The sequence below is a fragment of the Elgaria multicarinata genome, chromosome 1 (assembly GCF_023053635.1).
Source record: "Elgaria multicarinata webbii isolate HBS135686 ecotype San Diego chromosome 1, rElgMul1.1.pri, whole genome shotgun sequence".
Taxonomy (NCBI): Eukaryota; Metazoa; Chordata; class Lepidosauria; order Squamata; family Anguidae; genus Elgaria; species Elgaria multicarinata.
Genome location: NC_086171.1, coordinates 178,541,632 through 178,564,673, shown reverse-complemented (window position 1 = coordinate 178,564,673; position 23,042 = coordinate 178,541,632). Strand labels below are relative to the sequence as shown.

The following is a 23,042-nucleotide window of genomic DNA, read 5'->3' as shown; positions in this document are numbered from 1 at the left end:
TCTCTTCAGTGCCTCTCCACTGCACCTGATCTACAACATTCCTTTCCCAGTTATCCATTCCTAATATTATCTTTTTCAACAGAACTCAATCAGCTTCACAAAAGTAGATGAAAACCTGGAATACCTTCAACGTTTTTCCTTTTAATTCTTTTGGTACTCTTTGTACATACCCAAACCACTTTGGTCTCGGACTGCTTACCTCAAACATGAAGGCCGGGTGGTTTAATGTTCCATATATTTGCTGCTCTATATTTTTCACATTCTGTTATTTTTGTGATGGTGCATCTTTTTTATAAGACTAAGACTTGATGCTCACTTTCAACTTACAAGCCATTAATTCTTGTTACCTTATAGTTGGAGGGAGGGGGGATCTTAACATTGAAGCATTCCAGCTCCTTTTTTTTTTTAGTATAAAGCTATTATACCTAATTAGACAATTAATTAAAATATGTATACCCCACCTTTCTGTCCCATAGGATACATGTATGTTTTGCCCTGCCAAGTAAGTAGCAGCTCCAGGGGGAAGAGGCATTCAGTTCAGGGAAATGGTAGGGCAGGAGAGGGTTAAATACCTCCTCTCCTAACATTATGGTCCCAACCTGAACTGAAGTCCCCCATGGCTGCTGCATTCATCATTTTGTGAAAACTGCAAAAGATTTGATATGACAGATCTCCCAACATCACATGTCTTTTGGCCCTGAGTTTAACATACCTGGCTTCTTTAGCCTTTCATCAAACTATTTAACTTTGATCACACCCTCATAGCTATTTCCTGAATGCCAGCAAATAACCTTGAGGTAAGCCAAATCTGTCCAGATTCATCATAAGAGGAAATGAGAGTTCCAAGGAAAGAAAGCAGAGGAATTACTGAGCCCTCCTTTTCATTGAAAGACAATTAATAGTAAAAGCTCTTTTCCTGTGATTTTCCTCATTTTTTAAGAATGTGTGCAGTTGCTTCTAAGAGAAAAAAAAGAAAAAGAAAATATGCACATACATCCTATGTTCTTCTCAGGAAGTGATCCATGGATGAAGTTTTGCAACCTGTGTTTACTTGGTGGGGTTTCACTACCAAAAGCTGTTGTGTGAAGCTGTGAAAGCTTTCTGGCTCCATTAAGAGTTTTAGAGCTCCACATCCTATACTCTTTGTGGCCTGGCATGATGGGATGGGATAAGAATGGGATGACAATGATGACTCCGTTCTAATGGCACATCTCGGGAAAGGCCCTGATTGGCCAAGGAAAGAAGAAGTGGCAGGAAAAACAAGTGTGGATTTTGCCTTTGTCAAGAGCCACTCACTGTGGGAAGAGAGACTTCAGGGAGCTGGCTGGTCCACACCTGCATTTTGTATTGTGGTAACAGAAGATCTTGAGCATAAAATGTCTCATAAGACACCATGGCTGTAGTTTGGGAAGTTTGCCCACTGGCTTGTTTTGGTCATTTTTAACTTGGTGCACAAAGAATCTTTGTGAAGAGCAACCGCAGAATGCCCTGCTTCTCTGTAACTTTCTGTGAGGAGATTTTTATCTAAACAGGGACTGCTTAATAAGTACAACTAGCCTGTAAGAAATGTAGGTAGGATGTACATTCAGAAACCTTATGAGTGAGTTCTCAGCACTGCTCAAGACAACATGAGCAATTGTAGGGTGCCACATTGACCTGAGATCATTCAGGTTGTCGTCTAGCCTGTTTCTGTTGTATACTCATTTTAAAATTTATTTGTCCATTTGTCGGGTGTGTGTGTGGTTCATCCAGCCCAAATGGTCATTGGCTGACCTTTTAAAATAAGGGTAAAGTCTGATGCATATTTAGACAGAAAAAAGTCCTACAACTCCCAGTACGTACCAGCCAGCATGTGTGGCTAGGGCATGCTGAAGGTTGTATTGTTGTTGTTGTTGTTGTTGTTGTTGTTATAATTATTATTATTTGCATTGGATTGCAGCCTAAATGAATTAATATATCCACAGTCAGTTTATCATAGCAAAATACTCAACCATTGATGTAAATATGTATGGAAAGGTGGCCATAAAGATGGGTTGTAGTAACTGAATGTGTGGATAAGTGCTGGTTATTGCTCACCTCTGTGTGTCTACATTTATTTTGTTCACCATTCATGCCTGGTCTTTGCACCTTGGATGTTAGCTATACAAAAAGGCTTGACATAACGTTAGAGAGAAACAGTGATTTATGGGAGAACTTTTAAATCATCAGGTATCCTTTTGAACAAAGAATCTTTGGGGTTTTGCAATCCTTTACGAAAAGTATTACCCTAAATATAAGAAATGTTTTCTTTTAGCGGTTCATTTTTTAAAATAGTCCTGTATGGAATGGCACAACTGTGACTTTAGTTTTTTTAAAAAAAGCCTGTATTAGTCACTGAGCTTCTACACACAGGGCTTATACCGTGTGATCAAGACTGGTTGCTCATGGAAGTTTGCAGATCCTTTAAATGATGTTGTCAACCTCCAGGGCCCCTCCTGTGGTTCATGAACTTTATCCTGCTTCCAAAAAGATTGGACATAATGTGATAAGGGACATTAATTTGAACTATCAGCTGTGTGAAATGATGACATTGCTCTGTAATCACATCAGCATCTACTGGTGGTAAAATGAAACGTATAGGACTTGCTGAGAAAGGACTTTCCTTGATTCAAACCACTTGTCTGCCCATGTAAAGAAACCGATATAATCCTGCAAAGAATTCGGAAGCAGAAAGCCCTGTTAAGGATGTAGAATTTCACCCTCAGGATAATGAACCACCCTACCCTTTTTCTGGGTTTGTAACATGCACTTCTTAAATAAAATGAGCTGCTGGAGGAATGATGCACCCACTCTGTAAAATGTATTTCCCTCCCACTCTCTGTATATATTCAACTGTCGTCCACTAAAATGGTGGCCCCCACAGAGTGGCAAAGGAGGCAGAACTGGGCTTTATGAGAAAAACAAAATGGTGGCTGCTCCAATTTGCTTCCCCAAAAAAGAATTTTACCTCATCCCCGAAATACCATTGAAACAAAACAGCTAATTCCAAAGTGGTTGAGATGGCTGAGAAATGGCCTTTGTCAATTCAGTACAGTGCTAGTCTGAGATGATGGGGACTGGTGTTGTAGTGGCTGCCGATTTCACAAAGGCCCAAGTGGCTCATTAAAGCAAAAGCAAACAGTGAACCTTTGCAGTTACTAGGAGATCTTTTCCCAGGTGAACGCTTATAGGTACACCAAACTTTCTTTTTTAAATGTCCTGCTCCTTCTCAGACTTTTTTGTGGTCATTCTTCCTGCCCACACTAGCAAAGCAGGGTGAGAAGTTATCGTGGATATGTGGAACAACATTATAGAAGGCTGGTAAATGAAGGAGGGTAATTAATCTGGCAAATTATGGTCAATCCCACTACTCATAGAGTCAGAGTGGGAAAATGAGTAGAATATCATGGGGCGTATTTCAGACACAGTATGATCATGAGTTCCTACCTTCAGTTCATCTTTTTCAGTTTTCAAAATTATTATTATTATTATTATTATTATTATTATTAATAATAATAATAATAGTTCTTACCAGCCTCTCCCTCTGGATCGAGGCAGGGAACAACATCAAATACAAAAATACTATAAAATACATAAACCTGATTAAAAACATATAAAACTAATACATTATTAAAATAATAGCCAGACATCTTGAAATTTGACTGTGTAGGCCTGCCTGAAGAGATCAGTCTTTATAGCATTTTTAAATTCAGAAAGACTGTTAAATTGATGAATCTCTCCCGGCAGGCCATTCCACAGTCTGGGAGCGGCAGAAGAGAAGGTCCTCTGGGTAACGGTTGTCAGCCTAGTTTTCACTGACTGAAGTAAATTCTTCCCAGAGGACCTGAGTGTGCGGGGCAGATTGTACGAGAGAAGTTGATCCCGCAGGTAACCTGGACCCAAACCATGTAGGGTTTTAAAGGTAATAAACAACACTTTATACTTCGCCCAGAAACTAATCGGCAGCCAGTGAAGTGATTTTAAAATTTGTGTAATATGGTCACCCCTACGTGGACTGGTGACCAACTTGGCTGCCATATTTTGAACTACCGTAGTTGAAGTTTCTGGACTAGGCACAAAGCTAGCCCTACGTAGAGCACATTGCAGAAGTCAAGCCTCGAAGTTACCAGTGCATGCACATATATTGTTGACAAATAGGTCTCAATGTCTAACGATAGATCTTTGTTATTTTATCCTTTAAATTTTGATATTAATTTCACTCAGCAATTTTAATTTTCAAAACGGTCATGCCAAACAAAACAACACTATCTACTTCATTTCCATAAACTAGCTTCACACTTATTTATTTAAGAGTAACATCCCTTTGAACTTATTTCCAAATAAATATGCAGAGGACTGGGTTACAACTCTTAATTAAAAGAGGAAGCATATTCATTATTTTTCTCAACTCCGTTCATAAGTTACATATTTTTGTAACTGAAGGCAGACCTGATAACTCAGACTCAAAATTCTGCCTTTACAAAAATAAGGAGATAATAAAAGATAAGATCAAACAAGAACCACAGGCAAGTTTTTGAGTGCAGCAGAATGCTTCTCCAGGCTAGTGTTAAGCAAAACAACAACAGCAGGAGGAGGAGGAGAAGGAGGGGAAAAGGTATTAGTGGGCATGATGGAAACTCAGGTTTCTAGTAAGATATAATGGAGAAGGCATTTTGCAGGCTTACAGTGCAATCCTATGCACATCTACAGAGAAGGAAGCCCCATTGAGTTTAGTGGGGCTTACTCCCAGGAAATTGTGTGTAGGATTGTAGTATTAATCAGGCCAGGTCCATCTGCCAAGCACCTCCTCCTTCCTTAAAACTGTTGCAAAGTGCAAGGTGGGTTTTCCATCAAGATAAGCATCATCATCTTTTTCTCTCCCTGACCCCACCTCATCCCTTTTCTTTTCTTAATATCCAGCCTGAAGAAGTGTTCTGCTAAACTCAAAAGCTTGCATTCTACATTATCTTTTTTTAGTTGGTCCTAATAAAGATAATAAAGATATCGGTTCTGTGCCTATCGTATATAAGTTTTCTAATGGACCAATGTGGCTACTTCTGCTTGTTGACTACTTTTAAGAAAAATGTAGAAACACCATCCACAGGAGGTTTTCTACTTGTTATGGCCAGAGCTGCCAAAATACAAAGAATCCGTAAACGTTATGGGCAGGTGGCAAAACAACTCACAAGGGCTACACTGGAAGAACACCTGGCATATCTAGGGCATTGAACTGGAGAGAGAGATTCCTTTATTTGTAGGCCTTAGCATTTGAAATGAAATGTACAAAAATAAATAACTAAATAAAAGCAAGATTGTACTTGACCAAGTTGCATTCTAAAAAATTACATTAAATTCCAAAATGCTAAGGCCTACAAATAAAGGAATCTCTCTCTTCCACTGTAGCCCTTGCTCTGAAGCGCTTTCGGGGCGCCCCAAAGACTGTGTGTAGACGGGGCCCAGGAGCTATACTAGAGTGACCAGATTTAAAAGAGGGCAGGGCACCTGCAGCTTTAACCATTATGATGAAGAGGAAATTTCACCAGGTTCTCCATATATACAAATAACACCTGCTGAAATTCCCTTTTCTATGCAACTGTGAAAGTCCTGTCCCCCTTTTCATATGGGAGTAAAAAATAGTCAAAGGCATAGGTGGAACCAAGTAATCTACGCGTTTCGAACGCAGTTGCGTTCTTCCTCAGGGCTTTATCTAAAAAACAAAGAAGTCCTTTGTATCATAATATTTACAATTAGAGGCATTTTACAAGTATCTGTACCTTAAAAATTTATAATATCTAATTAGAATTTTTTTAAAAACCATATGTATAACCAGACATACAAATTGCAATCAAAAAGGTGTAATACAGCATCATTCAGCGAATTAGAGTATATATGCAAAATACACCAACCAGGAACAAATCATCTGTGTTACAATAACAAACAACAGTATTGTAACATAGATGATTTGTTCCTGGTTGGTATATTTTGCATATATACTCTAATTAGCTGAATGATGATTTATTACACCTTTTTGATTGCAATTTGTATGTCTGGTTATACATATGGTTTTAAAGTTTTTCTAATTAGATATTATAAATTTTTAAGGTACAGATACTTGTAAAATGCCTCTAATTGTAAATATTATGATACAAAGGACTTCTTTGTTTTTTAGATAAAGCCCTGAGGAAGAACGCAGCTGCGTTCGAAACGCGTAGGCACCTTGGCACTTTAATAAAACTTTTGCTAATATTTATGTTTGAAGATTACTTGGTTCCACCCTTGCCTTTGGCTATTTTTTACTCCCCCACGGGGTTTTCCTTGCTTTTGCACCCCTTTTCATATGGGCAGCCTAGAAATTAGGACTCTGATAAAATGGTAGATCTTACCCTATTTCTTCAATTCTAAGACACACTTTTTTCCCCATATAAACATCTCTAAAAATGCGGTGCGTCTTAGAATCGCGGGTGTTTCTTAGGGTGTTTTTTTTTTTTCTGTTGGTGGTACTGAAATTAGTGTGCGTCTTACAATCGATGGCGTCTTACAATCGAAGAAATACGGTATTTTGCTAGCACCTGCTAAAAAATTTGCAGGTTTTGCTCTCACCTGCTTATTTTGGCCTGCAAGAAGAAAAGACACAGAAGCAATAGATAACAGTAGTGGGCATTGAACTGAAGGCCTTCCCTCTCTCTCAGGCAGCCATCTCACCTCATCCCTCTGGCTGTCTCTCCCTCCCTGCCCCCACAAACTCCAAGACACGCACCTACCTTAGTCAACAGGAGGTATTTCCTTTCCTATCTCCCTCCCATGCACCTCTTCTCCCTTTGCAGCAAGCCGGGCCCTGACAAGATGCTGCCGCGCCTGGGCCTCGCCTTCCCTTTGAACACGGGGGAATGTTATTAATTGCCCGCCCTGGGGGGACATTCTCGGTTGGAAACTATTCAGTCTCCCCAGGGTCCCTTTGTAGTGGGACCTGCGGCTGCTCCTGCCGGGAGCCAAGAGGTTCCAGGAATGGCTCCCACACATACAGGTGTGGCTGACTCACTCCCCCCACCCCCCACATAGGGGCTCTTTTCACTTGAGAAATCCTCTCCCTTCAAGCGTGGTTTAGGCAGCTACAGAAAGTTTCTCTTGGATGAAGATGGGTGGAAGAGCAAGGCCATTTTCACGGGGGTGGGGGGCGCTTTATGGTTTCCTCAGAACGCACTGTTTTCCTGGGTAGTGCAGAAAAGGCCCTTTCATGCCGCTATGGAAACAATGTGCAGCTCTTTGATCCCATGACTATTTGTTATATCTGTTCCCCACTCAGAGTGTTTCTTCTCCTCTCAACAGCCCTGGGGCTATATGCACTCAAAGCCCCACAGTGGCTGCAAATATGCGCTGTGTCAGTTATATGACACAGCCGCAGATTTGCAGCCACCATGGGGGTTTTCTGCAAAGCTGTGCACAAAAAACCTCAGCCCAACCTACTCTCAGGGTTGTTGTTGTGAGGATAAAATGGAGAGGAGAAGAATTATGTACAAAGCCTTGGGTGCCTTGGAGGAAAAAAGGCGGGATATAAATGCAATCAATAAATAAAATAAATTCTCTGAAATAGCATCTGGCCTGTGGGGTGAAAGTGGTTCACCACCTGTTTTAAAAGGTGCGTCACTGCATTGGTTCCTGCCATCTGCATCCCATAGCCTTCCCAAACCTGGTGCCCTTCAAGTATGTTGGGTGAAGGGGATGATCGGATTTGTAGTCCAATGCATTTGGAGCGTACCAGGTTGCAGAAGGCTGCTGACAGTTATTTTCTAGGTGAAACAAAAGCTCAGAACTGTCCTACCTTTCACATCTTCAACCCACCCACACCCTACTTGCAAATTAGAATTTATTAATCTGAAACAGGATAAGGCGGGCTGAAGGAGCAGGAAAGAAAAAAGTCGCTGAACTCAGAGGAGTTTGGACCTACAAAGCCTCTCTCTATTCTCTCTTTACCTGCTTCCTGAACCCAAGCAGGTGCAACCGCAGAGGGAACGGAGTGCATGATAGGGCATTAGCGGCTACCCAGTGCCCCTCCTCGTTCACCCTTCAGCATCCCAAGACCTGCCAGAATTATTTTTAAAGAACCTTTTCAAAGCAAGTCTTAAATTCCTATAATCGCTAGTTAGAGCTCCTCACGCGCAGATCTAAGGGCATGAGCTCAGTGCTTGCAGTGCCCTGGGCAGATTTATAAGTTGCTTCTCCAGAAGGGGGAGGGAAGAGTTTAGGAGGGAGCAGGCAGGCACCTCTGTGTGCCTATTGCTCTCTCGGCCAGCCTTCACACAGACAGGGGAGCTGTTGCAAAGAATTCCTCAGGACGCCAGGCCCTTGGTGCGCCTCTCGGTTGTTAGGGCAGGCACTGTCCAGGGTCGCTGGCCTAGTCAGAGAGGCCCTGCATTCCTTGCGGCACCAGCATAAGGGCAAAAAACAGAGCTTACTTTAAATCTAGGCTGGCTATGTGCCCTCTTTTACAGAGGACATTCCTCTACTTGAAGGGTTACCAGAGAACTGCCCGCTATTTTGAAGGTGTCCTCCGTTTGAAGGGCTGTCCGGCCCTAGTCCAGTGTAAGATAAAGAACTCTCAGAAGGAAGAGCTGGGCCCATCAACAGCACCTGGACGGCAGGCTGAGCGTGGTACATAGGTCACCTGGTCACAGCATTCCATAGTATAGTATTTCTGTTGAAATTATAATTATTTCTACATTTTCACTTCTACATATAAATTAGCACATACAATTTTATGCAAATCAGCACCCTCTTTTGTCCTCTTTTTTGGCAATGCATGTCCTCCTTTTTTGATGATTCACAAGTGGCTGCCCTAATCTAGCATCTATGGTTTGTTTATTACTCTAGAATAGGGTCAGGGCCCCTGATCTGGATTGGGTCCTAACATAGTTTTTTTTTAAGATCTGAATCAGGACCCCTGTAAAATAAAAATGAAAAATAGATATACCTGCTAGATACTGATTTAAAGTGATGTTTATTTTGGCCCTTATAAGGCTTTGGTGCATAAACACGAGCTCAGTGCATTCTGCACAGAGATTGGATGCATTTTTCCCCTTAAGCTAGGAGCACTTCTTTCCCCATTGAGCAGAAATTAAAAATGATGACAACTCACTCATCTAGCATCATGTGTGGCTGAGAAGATCCTTGAAAAGGCTTGTCTCTGCAGTAATTTAGCTGCTTAATTAACTTTGAGTTATAATAATACTTAGCATTTCTATAGCACTACTGAGTGTTTAAATCGCATCACGTACATTATCATGCTGTAATCCTTACAACTAACCATGAAAGGATAGAATTAACCTTGCAAGGGTTAATTATATGACGTCATAATTTTATTTATTTATTATTAACATTTATATTCTTCTGCTTTATTTGCTAAAAAGCCATGAAGGCAGGGTACACAATTTAAAACAATAAAATAAAACTTGATTTTGTTCTGACTTTATACTGTTAGTTTTACCCTACCCAGTGCCTGTTTACCCTACCCTGTGCCTGTTTGCTTTCTCTTCCCCTCCTTATTGTTTTATTATGATTTTATTAGAATGTAAGCCTATGCGGCAGGGTCTTGCTATTTACTGTTTTACTCTGTACAGCATCATGTACATTGATGGTGCTATATAAATAAATAAATAAATAATAATAATAATAATAATAATAATAATAATTGCAGCAATATAAACAAGAATTTTAAAACAGTAAAAATATTAAAATGTAAAAAAACAAAAAAACACCCTACGCATTTTAAAAGGCTAAATTGAAAAGATAAATCTATACATGCTTCTAAAGGCCAAAAATAAAAATGGGAGGGGCAGTCATAGTTCTTGAAGGATAATGAAATCATTTAGGGAGGCAATGATGATATAGCTATTATCAATAATAATATCAACCATATCCTAATGATATCATATGGTTAATAATGACCAGACTTTTCTCTTCTCTCAGGCATTTAACAGCATTTAATATTGCTAAGTTTGTTTTCTTACGGACCCCAGAACTGTTGTTTTTTAAATGGGCACTGTTGTTTTTATACTGTTGTTTTTATGTTTCTGATGGTTTTTAAATTTTGTATACTTTTTAATGTTTACTGTTTTAACTTTTGTGAACTGCCCAGAGAGCTTTGGCTGTGGGGTGGTATATAAATGTAAATAATAATAATAATAATAATAATAATAATAATAATAATAATGAGAACGAGCAGGAGTGAATTGCCTCCCATGCCCTCCTCATTTCTGCTATTAATGATTAACCTATGATGAATTGGCATGTAGGCTGTTGAGTGTGACATGTTAACCCAGATTGCTGGGTTGTTTAGGGACTGAACAGCCCAGCAGTTAACCCAACAACAAACCATGCATTGACTGCTGGTTATTTAGCCCCTAAACAAAACTGTGCTCTAGTTTCACACTTTCGGCTCAACAACCTACAATGAGGGGCTGTCTACAGGTGGGGAAAAGCCTGCGGTGGCTGTGGATCTGTGCTCCACCTGTAAGATGACACAGGCACAGGATTGCACCCACTACAGGGGTTCCCCACAATGGTGCATTTTGAAAAAGTCAGGGATTTGACCTGACTTTTTCAAAGGGAGTGTCGTCAACACGGCACTTCCACCATGTAACGTCGCTCCGCAGCCAATCCGGGGCTAACCTGGGGTCAGAGCTTGGTGGAAGGCGACCAGCGATTGGTTGCCTTCCACCAGGAAGAGGGAGGGGCGGCTCTGGGACCGAGATGGCCTCCCATACACCCCACACTCCCTCTGTGGCATCGAGACTACCCGACACTGCCCTGAGAGAAGGGAAGCTCAGGGTTGAGGAGGGAGGCGGTGCCAACCCAGCACCATGAAGACAGAGCCTGGTCGATGGTCGATTTTTGATTAATAGTGGAAGAGGCTGATGCACTGCAGGCAGCATGCCCATTCTCTCCCACTCGTAAATGACAAATTGTGGGTTAATTAATTAATTAATTTGCTGTTAGGTGCAAACTAGTCCAGTATAAGCAATATCAGCATTCTCTCTATTTCTGATGTTCAGCCATAAGTGACGGTCCTTATATAGGCCAAATAGTCCCAACCATTAACAACAAGGAGGTATCAAGCAGTCTTGGGCAGAACTCTGGGGTTTGCAGAAGTTTAAAAAAATGTTTTTTCGGGGGGGGAGGGGAGGGGATATTCTTATGAGAGAGAAAAACAAAAGCAGCCCAATGAGACTCAGTGGCGATAGATTGCTGACTGAGAAAGCAGAAAATTGGGTGGTGGTGGTGGTGGTGGTGGTGATGGAATGGAGGACTGTGGAAAAGGACTTGGCTGGCTGGGTGGAATACTAAGCATCCCACACTGCAGCAGTTTGTTGTAAGTCCCACTTCTTATGGGCCAGTTAACCCACAAGGAGTGTCTTTGTGGATATATTTCCCAAGAAATCAGAGAGGGTTTTCTATGTTAGGCATTCCCTATTGAATGAAGGCCAAGTATCAACCAATTAGGTAAGCTTTCTGATTACAAAGGAAGCTTGGAGAAATACAACTAAAACGTGCTGCAGGGAATTCTTTATCTATGAAAAGCACAAACAACCAATGGTGTAGAAGAGAGCTTATGCTGGCAACGTATTATGTTCTTTTTATACATGGAAAAGCCTAGGCTGGAACATCCAAAAGAATGTAGAAACAAGGTGCAACCCTTTTCATGATTAGACAGAAAAAGTTCCCACAAGTTCCAGCATTCCCCAGCCAGCCATGCAGGCTGTGGGATGCTGGGAGTTGTAGGACTTTTTTCTGTCGAAAGATGCATAGGATTGTGCACTAAGTGCATCAAAAACTACTCAGTTATGCTCAGGGTACGTCTGCTTCCCAAGATGTACTTTTGTTGCCCATTTTCCACACCTGCTTTTTGACTATCAAAGGGTGGCTCAGATTAATGTTTCCCTCTAAAGCCAAACCTTTGTGGGTGTCAGGCTGGCTTGCCTGCAAAGGTCCAAACCATAGCTAGTAGAGAAGATGTACATTCTATCCTGGATCCTTGGCTTTTTACTGGGAGATTTAAGGACATGTATCTGAACATGGACATGTAGATGACCGCAGCCTTATGCACACTAACTTGGGAGTAAATCTCATTGAATTTAATGAGACTTACTTCTGAATAAAAATATATAGGATCAAGCTACATGTCTGTCACTAACCTGCCCACCTCCCTACTGGTATTGGCAGGGGAGAGAAAATGTGGAAGACCACTGAAAGGATGACCACACTCTCAAGCATTACCTGGCAGTTTGTGAACTTTCTGATTATTTTTTTAAAAAAAATACAGAGGTGATGTACTCACCTTTTCCTGTGCTCTTACAATCATATAATCAACGAAAACAAAACAGCTTAAAGGCAGCACAGCAGAGCTAATATTGAACTATTGAACACTCACATACACACACAGCTCTGTTCTTCAACACCTTGCTGCCACTTGGTGCCCCCCAGCATCCGCCACTTGAGGTGGCTGCCTCACTCTGCCTAATGGTAGGGCTAGCCTTGGGGCAGCATCCTCCACCACACCTAAAGGCAGCAGGTGAGCTTAGGGAGCCCAGGGCAGATCACAGGGCCCATCACTCTCTCCTCCAACGCTTTGCTGCCTCCCCCAGCATTCTGCCTAATGGTAGGGCTGGCCACATTATTATTATTATTATTATTATTATTATTATTATTATTATTATTATTAATTTATTTATATAGCACCATCAATGTACATGGTGCTGTACAGAGTAAAACAGTAAATAGCAAGACCATGGAATTCAAGTGTCTATAAAATCTACATGTCTCACTTCTCCAGCTGCATGGGATACTAGTGCCACAAAATCACACACAATGTTCTGCTGCAAACAGACCCAGCTGCTCTTTCATTTTCCAGGAGATCATGAGAACTCTCTGCTGCCAGAGACAAAATGTAAGGTGACAGCTGGTATGGCATGACTTGAATTGTACCCCCATTGTGCCTCTCTTTCCATAAGATGTCTCACTTTAGTATGACTAGACCCAGTTCCAATGCGACATCATGCTACATGTGATTTCTTCCTATTCACATGATGGATTGTAGCTCTGATTACCAAGCACAAAACCAACCAAAACCTGAAACATGGTGCCTCTTTCTCATTCTTAGATCTCTCTAAATACTAACCATGCTGCTGCAAGGCCAGCTAAATGCATTTGTGCAATCTTGCCTATACAAGTATTATATTTACGGGAAAAAACTCTTTAGCAATGGAATTGTACAATTTGATCTTGATTCTGCAGGGCATTGATGTGGGAGGCAATTGCTAAACACTTTGATTAGGAGTCCTAACAAGAAAACATCTAGGAATGTACTGCATACCATAGAGATGGTGATGTCACACAAAGCTCCAGAAGTTTACATGAGAACTGGTTTCCTAATACTTACTGAAAGCTAAGTCATGTGCATGGCAGTAGTTTCATTCAATTAGCTCATCATGGCTTCCGGAACCAACATACACATTCTATTCAAGTCCCCCCACCCCACAATTTCCATGTGACCATGTGTCAAGGGGTAGACGTTTGTGAACCCCGGTGGTTATTTAAATGCATCCTCAGTTAAGATGGGTGTATAAAGGAGCCAGTTATGGCAGAGGGCACACCAGATACGGTTTTCCATGAAAGCACAAAATTCCATAAAACAGCATATTAGTAGCAGCTAATAACATAAAAAAGTAAAACTCTTCAGTTGAAACAATAGAACACTAAACACACACACACACACAGAGAGAGAGAGAGAGAGAGAGAGGGCCATAGCTACACCAAGAGGAGTCATAACTCAATGGCAAAACATGTTTGGCACACAGAAGGTCCCAAGGTTCAGTGTAGGGCTGGAAAAATTCCTGCCTGACACTCTGGACAGATGTTGCCAGCCCATATTAATAATACTGTGGTAGATGGACCAATGGTCTTACTCAGTGGCCTGGTTCAGAAGACACTTTAAACTACGGTTTTAACCATGGTTAAAGCAATTTAACCATGGTTGTTTAACCATGGTTAAAGCCGTGGTTTAAATTGACTTCTGAACTAGGCCACTATAAGGTAGCTTCCTATGTTCCTAGAGTTAAACAGCAGAGTTGGCTTAAAATACCAAAATTAACAAAAAGCCTACTTGAATGAAACTGTCTTCACCTGGCAGCAAAAGCTAAAAAGAGAGAGGGCCATGGGAGAGAGTTCGACAACTGGACTAGAGAAAATAAGGCTTCCTTCAGGAAATGGAAGTCTTGCCCAAATGAAGAGTACAAAGGGAGCACAAACTTGCACAAAGGGATTGCAAAGAGCTCCCAAAGGATCCCTCCAAACAGGGAAGATGGGCATCATAATGCATTTCATTGTAAGCGTGTAATGTGATGTACATTGAGGCAAAAAATCCCACCTTCATGAATATGCGGATGGGATCTGAGCTATCAGTGATTGACCAAGAAAGAGATCTAGGGGTTGTAGTGGACAGCTCAATGGAAATTTAGACCCAGTCTGTGGCTGCTGTAAAAAGGGCAAATTCCATGTTAGGCATAATTAGGAAAGGAATTAAAAATAAAACTGCCAATATCATATTGCCCTTGTACATATTTACGGTGCGATCACACTTGGAATACTGTGTACAATTCTGGTTACCTACTGCACCTAAAAAAAAAAGGAGATTGTAGAATTTGGAAACCGTGACAAAAAGTGTAACTAAAATTATCAAGGGGTTGGAGCAACTCCTCTTTGAGAAACAGCTACAACACCTGGGCCTATTCAGCTTAGGAAAAAGGTGAGTGAGGAGAGATATGATAGAGATGTACAAAATGGAGAAAGTGGAAAGGGAGACGTTTTTGACTCTCATAATACTACAACCTCAGATCATCCCATGAAGCTGATTGGTGGAAGATTCAGCACAGATAAAAGGAAGCACTTCTTCACAAAGCACATAGTTAAACTATGGAACTCACTACTACCAGTTGTGGTGATGGCCACCAATTTGGATGGCATAGAAAGAGGACTGGACAAATTCATAGAGGATAAAGCTGCCAATAGCTACTAGTCCTAATGGCTATATGGTACATCCACAATCAGAGGCAGTATTCCTGTGTTCACCAGTTGCTGGGGAACATGGCTGTGAGGATGCTGTTGCACTCATGTCCTGCTTGTGGGTTTCCCATGGGCAGCTAATTGGCCACTGTGTGAACAAAAAGCTGGACTTGATGTTCTGTGCAGTCACAGAAAAGACCCTCCTGCATGCCCCAACTAAACTAGCATTCACACCCAGGGTGGCCTAAATTATTTTGCTTCTGGAGGCAAGGAATAAGATGCTGCCCCCTCCCATTCGGTGTACAAAAGCCAACTGGACTGGCAGTTGAATCTTTCTTCTACATTGGTGATGCGGCAGTGTCCTTCACTGCACCTGAAGGCATCAAACTAGCTTAGGGTGAACAAGGCAGGCCATGTGACACACAACTCTTTCCTCCAATGCCTTTCTGCCCTCTCCCAGCATCTGCTGCCTGAGGCAACTGCCTCACTCTGCCCGATGGTAGGGCTGGCTCTGATCCACATATATTAGAATGTGGGTTTAGTGTGGTGCTACAGTGCTAAAACAAGCCATAAGAGAAACTGACATCTGACAAATGTTACTGGAAGAATTTGTGGACTGACTGAAATAGGAGAAACTATCAGAATTGGTAGGTACATTTAACACAATAAATACAGATGCCTTAATTCATTATTTTGTCATGTTAAATCCTAGCATGTTGCTGTTCCTAATCCAGATCTCCCTAACGTGGTGCCCTCCAGTTGTTTTGGACTATAACTCCCATCAGCCCCAGCCAACATGAAATCCAAAACATCAGGAGGGCATGATGTTGGGGAAGGCTGGTTGATGGCCTAACGGCAGCTGGTCAAAGTGCTATCACTTGAATGTAGTGAGAATATTTCTGCCCCTCCCTATGAAGGAATGGAGGTGGCCGTATGCTATGCAGAGCCTACCCCACAACTAATGCTGGTGTTAGAGATTATGGCTTTCTGGTGGGTTTTTTCTGCCAAATGTCTGTCATAGTTCGGTCCTAGCATGTCCACTGGGCAACAGGAAAGGCAGGGGGAAAGCCAGAGCCAAGCTAGTTTCTGGGAGAAGGACCAGTTTGTGCTACATTATGCTACAACATGAGAAATAACAGAGAACACACACACACAGAGAGAGAGAGAGAGAGAGAGAGAGAGGGAGGGAGGGAGGGAGGGAGGGAGGGAGGGAATGGAAAGGTGGCACATGGGTTTCAGATTTGCAGGCAGGCTGTGAAATTCCAGAGACAAGTGATGAATGTTGAAGCCATCCGTAAACTTCTTTAAGAGCACCTACTGAACCGAATTCCTGCTGAAACTGCACAGGAGTGACAAACCCCAACCCATGTTAAGTGGACAAGAAAGTGGATTGGGCCCAATCCTCACTGCCACCCAGAAGGAGAGAGCAGGAAGTGAGCAATGGCTGCTACAGCTGCTCACTACCGTTGCTTCTCGTTTGCTTTGCTGGTGAGCTAGTGGCAGCGGTGGTGGTGAGGAGTGGCAGAGGTAAGCCAGGGCATGGCGGTGGGTCCTTCTGTGGTACTGGAGCCCAAGGACACCGACCCCTGGTGACAGCCTTGTGCCTTTTCCCCTCAGGTGTGGCAACACTAGTAGCACTGAAGGAGGTAAGCAAGAATGGGAAGTCAAGAATTATTAAATTTGCTGAGTTGGGTAAAGACTGGTGTTAATGTAAGAAGAGAACGGGCAACATTCATAGTGGCGTAACTTTCCTTTTAATATTACATCTGCCTTCAGCAGGGGTGCAGAGGCTCAAACCCCAGGGCTAAATTTGGCCTTCTCAGCATCCCCCAAAGGCCATGCCCTCTTCCCCTGCTCCCTTTCCCCCAACGTCCAATCATTTGATGGCTTCCCAGCGTTTCTGCTGTTTTTTCCCAATCTAAAGGGCTGAAGTGCCTCTCCTTAGTAATAGCAGGAGGAACTTTAAGCTAAAACATGCTGGGATTTTTATTTTTCTGCCTTTAGCCCCACCATCACTGCCCCCAGACTGTACCCACCCCCCAGATAGTAGAGGCTGGTGGCTCCAATGTCAGTGGGGCGTTGGATCCTTTCCGGGTTTCACTCAGAACCAGCCAGAACTCTAGAACAGCTGTCCAAGGTGCAAAGAATAGCAAATCAATTTGGATAACTACTTTAGAGTTCTGACTGCTTGTGAATGAAAGTAGCCGAAAGAGAAAGGAAACCCCAGATAACGAGTGAGCAAAAAAGCCAAAAGGCTGGAACCAGGAGTGTGTCCAAAAGGATTTATTATTGCCTATGTGTTTCGGACTATATAGAGTCCTTCATCAGGGCAATCTAAAGGAAATTTTAAAAAGATATACCAGTAGTTTTACAAAAGTAAAAGTTCTGACTGAAACCCGGAGCGGATTCACTGCCCCACTGACATTGGAGCCACTATCCCCCACTGCAGCAAGAGCTTCTCCCAAATGGAAGTAGCCTCTCAGGCTGAAAGAGGTTTCACCACCACCACCACCACCACCACCACCAACCCTGGTGTTCAGCTTAATAGCTTATCCTATCTTGCATTACTGACTTTTTCCTTTTTTGCCCAATTACTGAGAAAGTAATCCTTTGGGGTAGTTGAATGGCTAGAAACTGGAAACCAGCAGTGTGCCTAAAATAAATCTTTAAAACTATGTAACTATTCTTCATAGTTTTAAAGCATTCCTCTTTAGGCATTGGTTGCTATACTGATTTATAGTATGTGCATTTGAATGGTTTTAGGCCCCCAGAAGTAAAGCTGGCCTAACTAGATTGCCCCCCTTGAATCAAGTTTCAATTGGGGTGCCCAAACTAATTTACACTGCGATGCCCCTGATAGCCCATGTTGGTGGCCTAAGGAGAGGGGTGGGTGGGAAACTCTACAGGATATAGCGATGCCAAGGCAGTGATGAGGAAGATCCCGGTTATCATCACCAGCCCATACACATGCCATCTTCAAGGGTGCTTCCACACAGAGGGCTCCAAGCACTACCCATGGAAGGTTGTTGTGCAACTTTTCTTTCTCTCCGTCTTGAAGAGATAATAGGAAGCTGCCTTATACTGAGACAGACCATTAGTCCATCCAGACCAATATTCTCAACATGGACTGGCAGCAGCTTTCCAAGGTTTCAGGTAGGAGCTTTTCCTACCGTACCTGGAGATGCCGGGGATTGAACCTGGGACCTTCTGCATGCAAAGCAGACGCTCTACCACTGAGCTACAACCGCAAAACAGAGTGGTTTTATGTGGCAAGTAAAAAGATGGAAGAAGCCACAGGAAGGTGACAAATGCTGCCCCCGCCCCCACCCCACTGCTGCCCATAAATTTCTGTGAATGAGGCTGAGTGATTGCATAATAAAGCCCTTGTTTGAAAGCACACAGAGTTGAGCTCATTCATTTACATGATGGCATCCAAGTGCCTTTTGGAAAATGCAGCAGAAATCCCTGTATACCATGAAGTGCACAGAAGGACAGGCAGGACTGTAAAAGAAAAAGCCACCCTGCAGCTGGTAAATTGCTCTATTTGAAGGATGGACTTTGGAGAGTTTAAATACTACAGTGCAGCAGAGAGATGCTTCTTACAAAGAGCTGTCAAGGGCGCCACCGCATGCCCAAACTAGGCTACTGGAGGAGAGGAACGTCCTAGAAAATTTACAGTGTGACTACAGTAGACATTGCAAATAGCAATCCAGCCTGCTGCCCCACCCCTCCTCAGAAAGGCTCGCTCAGAAATAGTGATGGATCGATAGCGAGTACCTAATATTTGATCTGATCTGTCCTAGTCAGAGAAAAATGTGCTGAGCATCTCTGGAAATGGAAAGTCTTAAAGTATGTTGTAATCTTCATGATTGCTGCACTATTCTTTTGGTGACTACTTCAGGAATACGTTGTATGGTATCTGGCAATTTTGCTAGAATTACAAGAGTTACAAAACTTTGTGATGACTAAGAGGCAAACAATACCTCATACACTTCTATGAGCAACAGTGCCCTGAATCCATTTAATAAGTAAATAAATTAATAGCAAGAGAGAATTTTGCTTCAGAGAGAGAGGGAAGCTTAACTTGGGGGGCGGGGGAGCGAGCACTGTTTTGTACTTCAAATTTCCCCCAAAGATTTGTGCCCCACAAGATAGCAAGCGCATGTTTGCCTTTCTGCCCTGCACAGTATAGTTCTGACTTCCTGCACAGTGCCGAGGCAAAGTGTCCAGGCACTTGATACCCGTTTGCGTTCCTGTCCTTGGCTTATGTGGGGCTCTCCCCTATGGGACTCACTTGCATGAATTCCAGCCTCAGTGCAAACAGGTAGCTGAGATGACCTTGTGGCCAAGATTTCAGGTGCAAAACGCGAGGTTAGTTCAGCACCGGGCATTTGTCGCTGGCCATAAATGGGGTGCTGATCTACAGTACCTCTTCCCGTCCTGCCAACCACGTCAAGCGGCTGTGGCGGTCCAAAGTTGGCCTTGAGATGGAAAGCAGCAGCTGCGGCTGCAAAGTAACAGGATGGAAGGCTGAGGTGTGGAGCTCTGTGTCTAGGACTGCCTTTGGTCAAATCTAGGGGAAGCGTTTCCTCCGGGGCTTTAAAAGAGAAGATGCACAGATCTGATGCATGAGGATGAATCAAGAGGCAGATGGGGTCCCCTGACAGCACGTTTTAGATTAGCATCATATATCAAATGACACAGTAAGTGGCTGCAAGGGGCCACCCGTACAACCCATGGCAGGATTCCTAAGTGCCGCCTGAGGGCATCACATGTTAAAAGCGTGTTGTGCAAAACCTGTGCTTTGCAACAGAGGGAATACTGGTGCATCTCACAGGAGGGTAGGCTCCCAGTCACAGAAGGGATCGCCCAAAGCTTTCTTTGCTGGGGGGGGGGGGGACTCAACAGTCCTCTATTCGAGATGTTCATGAAACTCTGTGTCAAATGAACCAACTTCAGCCTTGTTCACATCTTCTCTCGGCCTAATGCAGCCTCCCTCTGCAGACTCGAGCTCCTGAGCTGGAGTTACTGATTTAGTCAAACTCGTTTGCAGAGAGCCTCTGGATGTGAAGCACTCCATGAAGCCAATATCCTCAGGGTACCATGGGTGTGTACAGTTTACTCCAGCTGGATCCCTTGTGTGTCATGCCTCCCAATTAGTGAGGAAAGCATCCCTCCGAAATGGTCTCTCGCTTTCCCAGCTGACTCTTTCTAGGGGGCTCAACACAGTGTTACCGCAGCACATGGGCATCTCCCGCTGTCATATGCCAAGGCGGAGAGCACAGGCCTGGGGGACTGAGGAAAGGACACTGGTAACATCCCTTGGGACACCACAAAAAGAATATCTGGGCTGGATCAAGTATCTTCCCTTTAAAGGTTCTTCCCAAGGAGATAACCCAGCTTAAGGAGACAGAGGGTGGGCGAACAATCTTCCCCAAAGAAACACACTAGGACTCCAAGCCAAGTCCGCTCCCAGCTTCTCTGCTCTAAGCACTAGACAACACTGCCTGGTAAGCACTGCTTAGTGTTCGCCAAACATGAGCACTCCTGGCATCCTGCATAAATTTTAACAGTCGTTCAGGCAGTCCCCCCACCAAAAACAAACAAACCACCCAGCCTTGTCTTCCTGAATTTAAGAAGCAGCAGCAGCAGAAGCGAAGCCCGGTTCTTTCCATCGCTGCTTCAGCGCAGGTCAGTTTTGTGTTTGCTAAACTGTCTAGGCGTTACAACGTGTCTTTCAGACTGGGTCTTAGATTCTCTGACTTAAAGCAAAAGTTCCACTCCCGAGAGGCAGGAAAGCAGCGCCCAGGCTTCCCCAGCCAAACTGCAGCCACACAGCAAGGAGCAAACAACTCTCCAAAGGGAAGACCTGGCTGGGGCCAAACGTCAGAGTTCTCGATGCTCTTTGGAAGCCAAACACTTCAGCCTTCTTTTCGCGGTCAACGTTAACAGAGCTGGAATCCCCCCCTCCCTCCCTTCCCCTCCCCTCCCCTCCCTCTCCCTTCACTTTCCAGCTCATTGGGAATGAGTTGGATCCTCACGTTCCCAGAGCCTGCGATGCCCCTCAGTTATCGCTGCCTCTTGAAATGTTTGAAAGGGGGATCCCATAGCAGTTTGCAATAATTACTCAGTATAAATACACCATTATGCTCCCAAACAATCAGAATCAGCCCAGCAAACAAGCTCTGTCTCCTCTGATCCGTAGCAATCAAGAAGTAAAGCATGCAGAACATCACAATATAAACAGGCTTTCTAGAGGACCACAAGGGGAGCAACGGGTCCGGGTGTGTGTGTGTGTGGTTTGGAGGAAAGGCGAGAGACGGAGGGGAATGAGAATGGGCTCTTCTGTCATAATAGCCTTCTCCTTTCTTAGTTTTCCTTGGTTTTAATTTGCCAGGAGAAACTTTGATTTTTAAATAAATAAATAAATTGCAGCACAAAGATAGCAGGCAGGCAGGCAGGCAGGCAGGCAACTCTCTCTCTCCCCCCCCTCCCCCCTTCTCTCTCGATGTCACCCAGTGAAAGTGAAGCCAGGGAAATGATAGGTCCGTACTTACAGGTAGGCTGTTAAGGGACTCAGGCCATCAGGAACAGAAGCGAGCGCCAGCTCCGAGCAGTCCACGGACAGCATGATGCCGTCCTCCTCGCAGTGGCAGAGAGGTGGGCAGTTAGGCGCTGCTCCCTGTTCCACGGATACGGCGCGGAGGGTGCCTGCAAAGGACAAGAGGAGCCACCAGGGCAACCACAGCTGGTCCATTCCGAGTCCAGCTGGAGCCAGCCTGCCGAGGAAGAGGATGCTTCGCCTGTCCCAACTCTGGTCGCCCTCTGATCTCTGCTGCTGCTGCTGCTGCTACGCGCAATGTAGGGAAGCGGGGTCGGGGAGGAAAGAAAGAACGAGCCTACAGCAACTCCCCCGGACAGCACCCTCTGGATCTCCCGTGCTCTTCCTTGGTGCAGCGAGGATGCAGCCCGTGAAGGGAAAGCATTGTTGAATGATCTCGGTTATTGGGTTTCACACGGGCTGGGCTGGGCTGGGCTGGGCTGGGCGTTAGAGACTCGCATGGGAGGAGTCAGAGAAACTTTCTCCGCACTCCCTCTCCCTCCTTCAGAGCTGGCAGGAATTTCATTCAGAAGGAAGGTGGGGGTTGGGGTGGGTGGGAGACCTGTTAGTAGCTCAAGAATTTGTTTGGAAACATTTTCAAAAGAGAGAGAGAGTTTGAGAGGGGAGGGGGAGAGGGGGGCAGGGTATACAAAAGAAAGAAGAGGGAAGCAGCGACATGTCACAGGCTGCTGCTACCCCTTCCATTTCACAACCTTTTGGCCTGACTGTTTATATTTCCCCCACCCAGTACTGGTTTCATATATGTCAGCCTTCACCCAACCTGGTGCCCTCCAGGTATCTTGGACTTCAGAGTTAGCCACCATGGCCATCGACCAGGAATGCTGGGAGTTGTAGTCTATCTAAGCTGACGCATGTCTACCCGCCGACTGGAGAAAATACTTTGTGCAGCTGACAAAGTGGGTTCTAGTCCAGAGAAGCATCTGCTACCATCAATGTATTGTTCTTCCACAAGATCCTTGGTCACAGGGTCAGCACCTGAGGTAGGCATGGTCGGGCACTTGCCAGGGGGCCACATCCCAGCAGGGGCCCACTGATATAAGAGCCCTCTGGAGTTGCTCCTCCTCTTCACTTGACTCTTGCTCTGGCTGAGAAAGCAGTAGTGGTGAGAAGGAGAAGCAGTAGATGCCACTGTCTGCTTCCTTAGGGTCTCGCTGCCTGTCAGGCAAGCAAGTAGTAGGAGAATAAGGAGGAATAGCAGCTGGTGACCATGGCAATGAGAAGCTGGACTCACTCAGGGAGGGCCGCCCACTTATGGAGTCTTGTAGAACCTGTAGCTGGCACTGCTTGGTTGTTCTCCATATGAACACAGGCTGTGTTGAGATGACATGCTAAGCCACATTGGTTAAGC

The 23,042-nt window shown here is 44.0% G+C and overlaps 1 protein-coding gene and 1 non-coding gene across 2 annotated transcripts in view; both read right to left on the bottom strand.

The window, feature by feature from the left end:
* LGR6 (leucine rich repeat containing G protein-coupled receptor 6) overlaps window positions 1-22,682 on the bottom strand; it is a 175,080-nt gene extending 152,398 nt beyond the window's left edge. The window contains exons 1-2 of the mRNA XM_063140345.1: window positions 22,554-22,682; window positions 21,630-21,922 (exon numbers count right to left, since the gene is read on the bottom strand). Coding sequence (XP_062996415.1) covers window positions 21,630-21,922; window positions 22,554-22,682 — 422 coding nt within the window. The remainder of the gene's footprint in view (window positions 1-21,629; window positions 21,923-22,553) is intronic.
* On the bottom strand, window positions 18,249-18,320 carry TRNAA-UGC (transfer RNA alanine (anticodon UGC)). The gene has a single exon. It is a non-coding gene; the product is annotated as a tRNA-Ala (tRNA).
* Window positions 22,683-23,042: the final 360 nt, after the last annotated feature.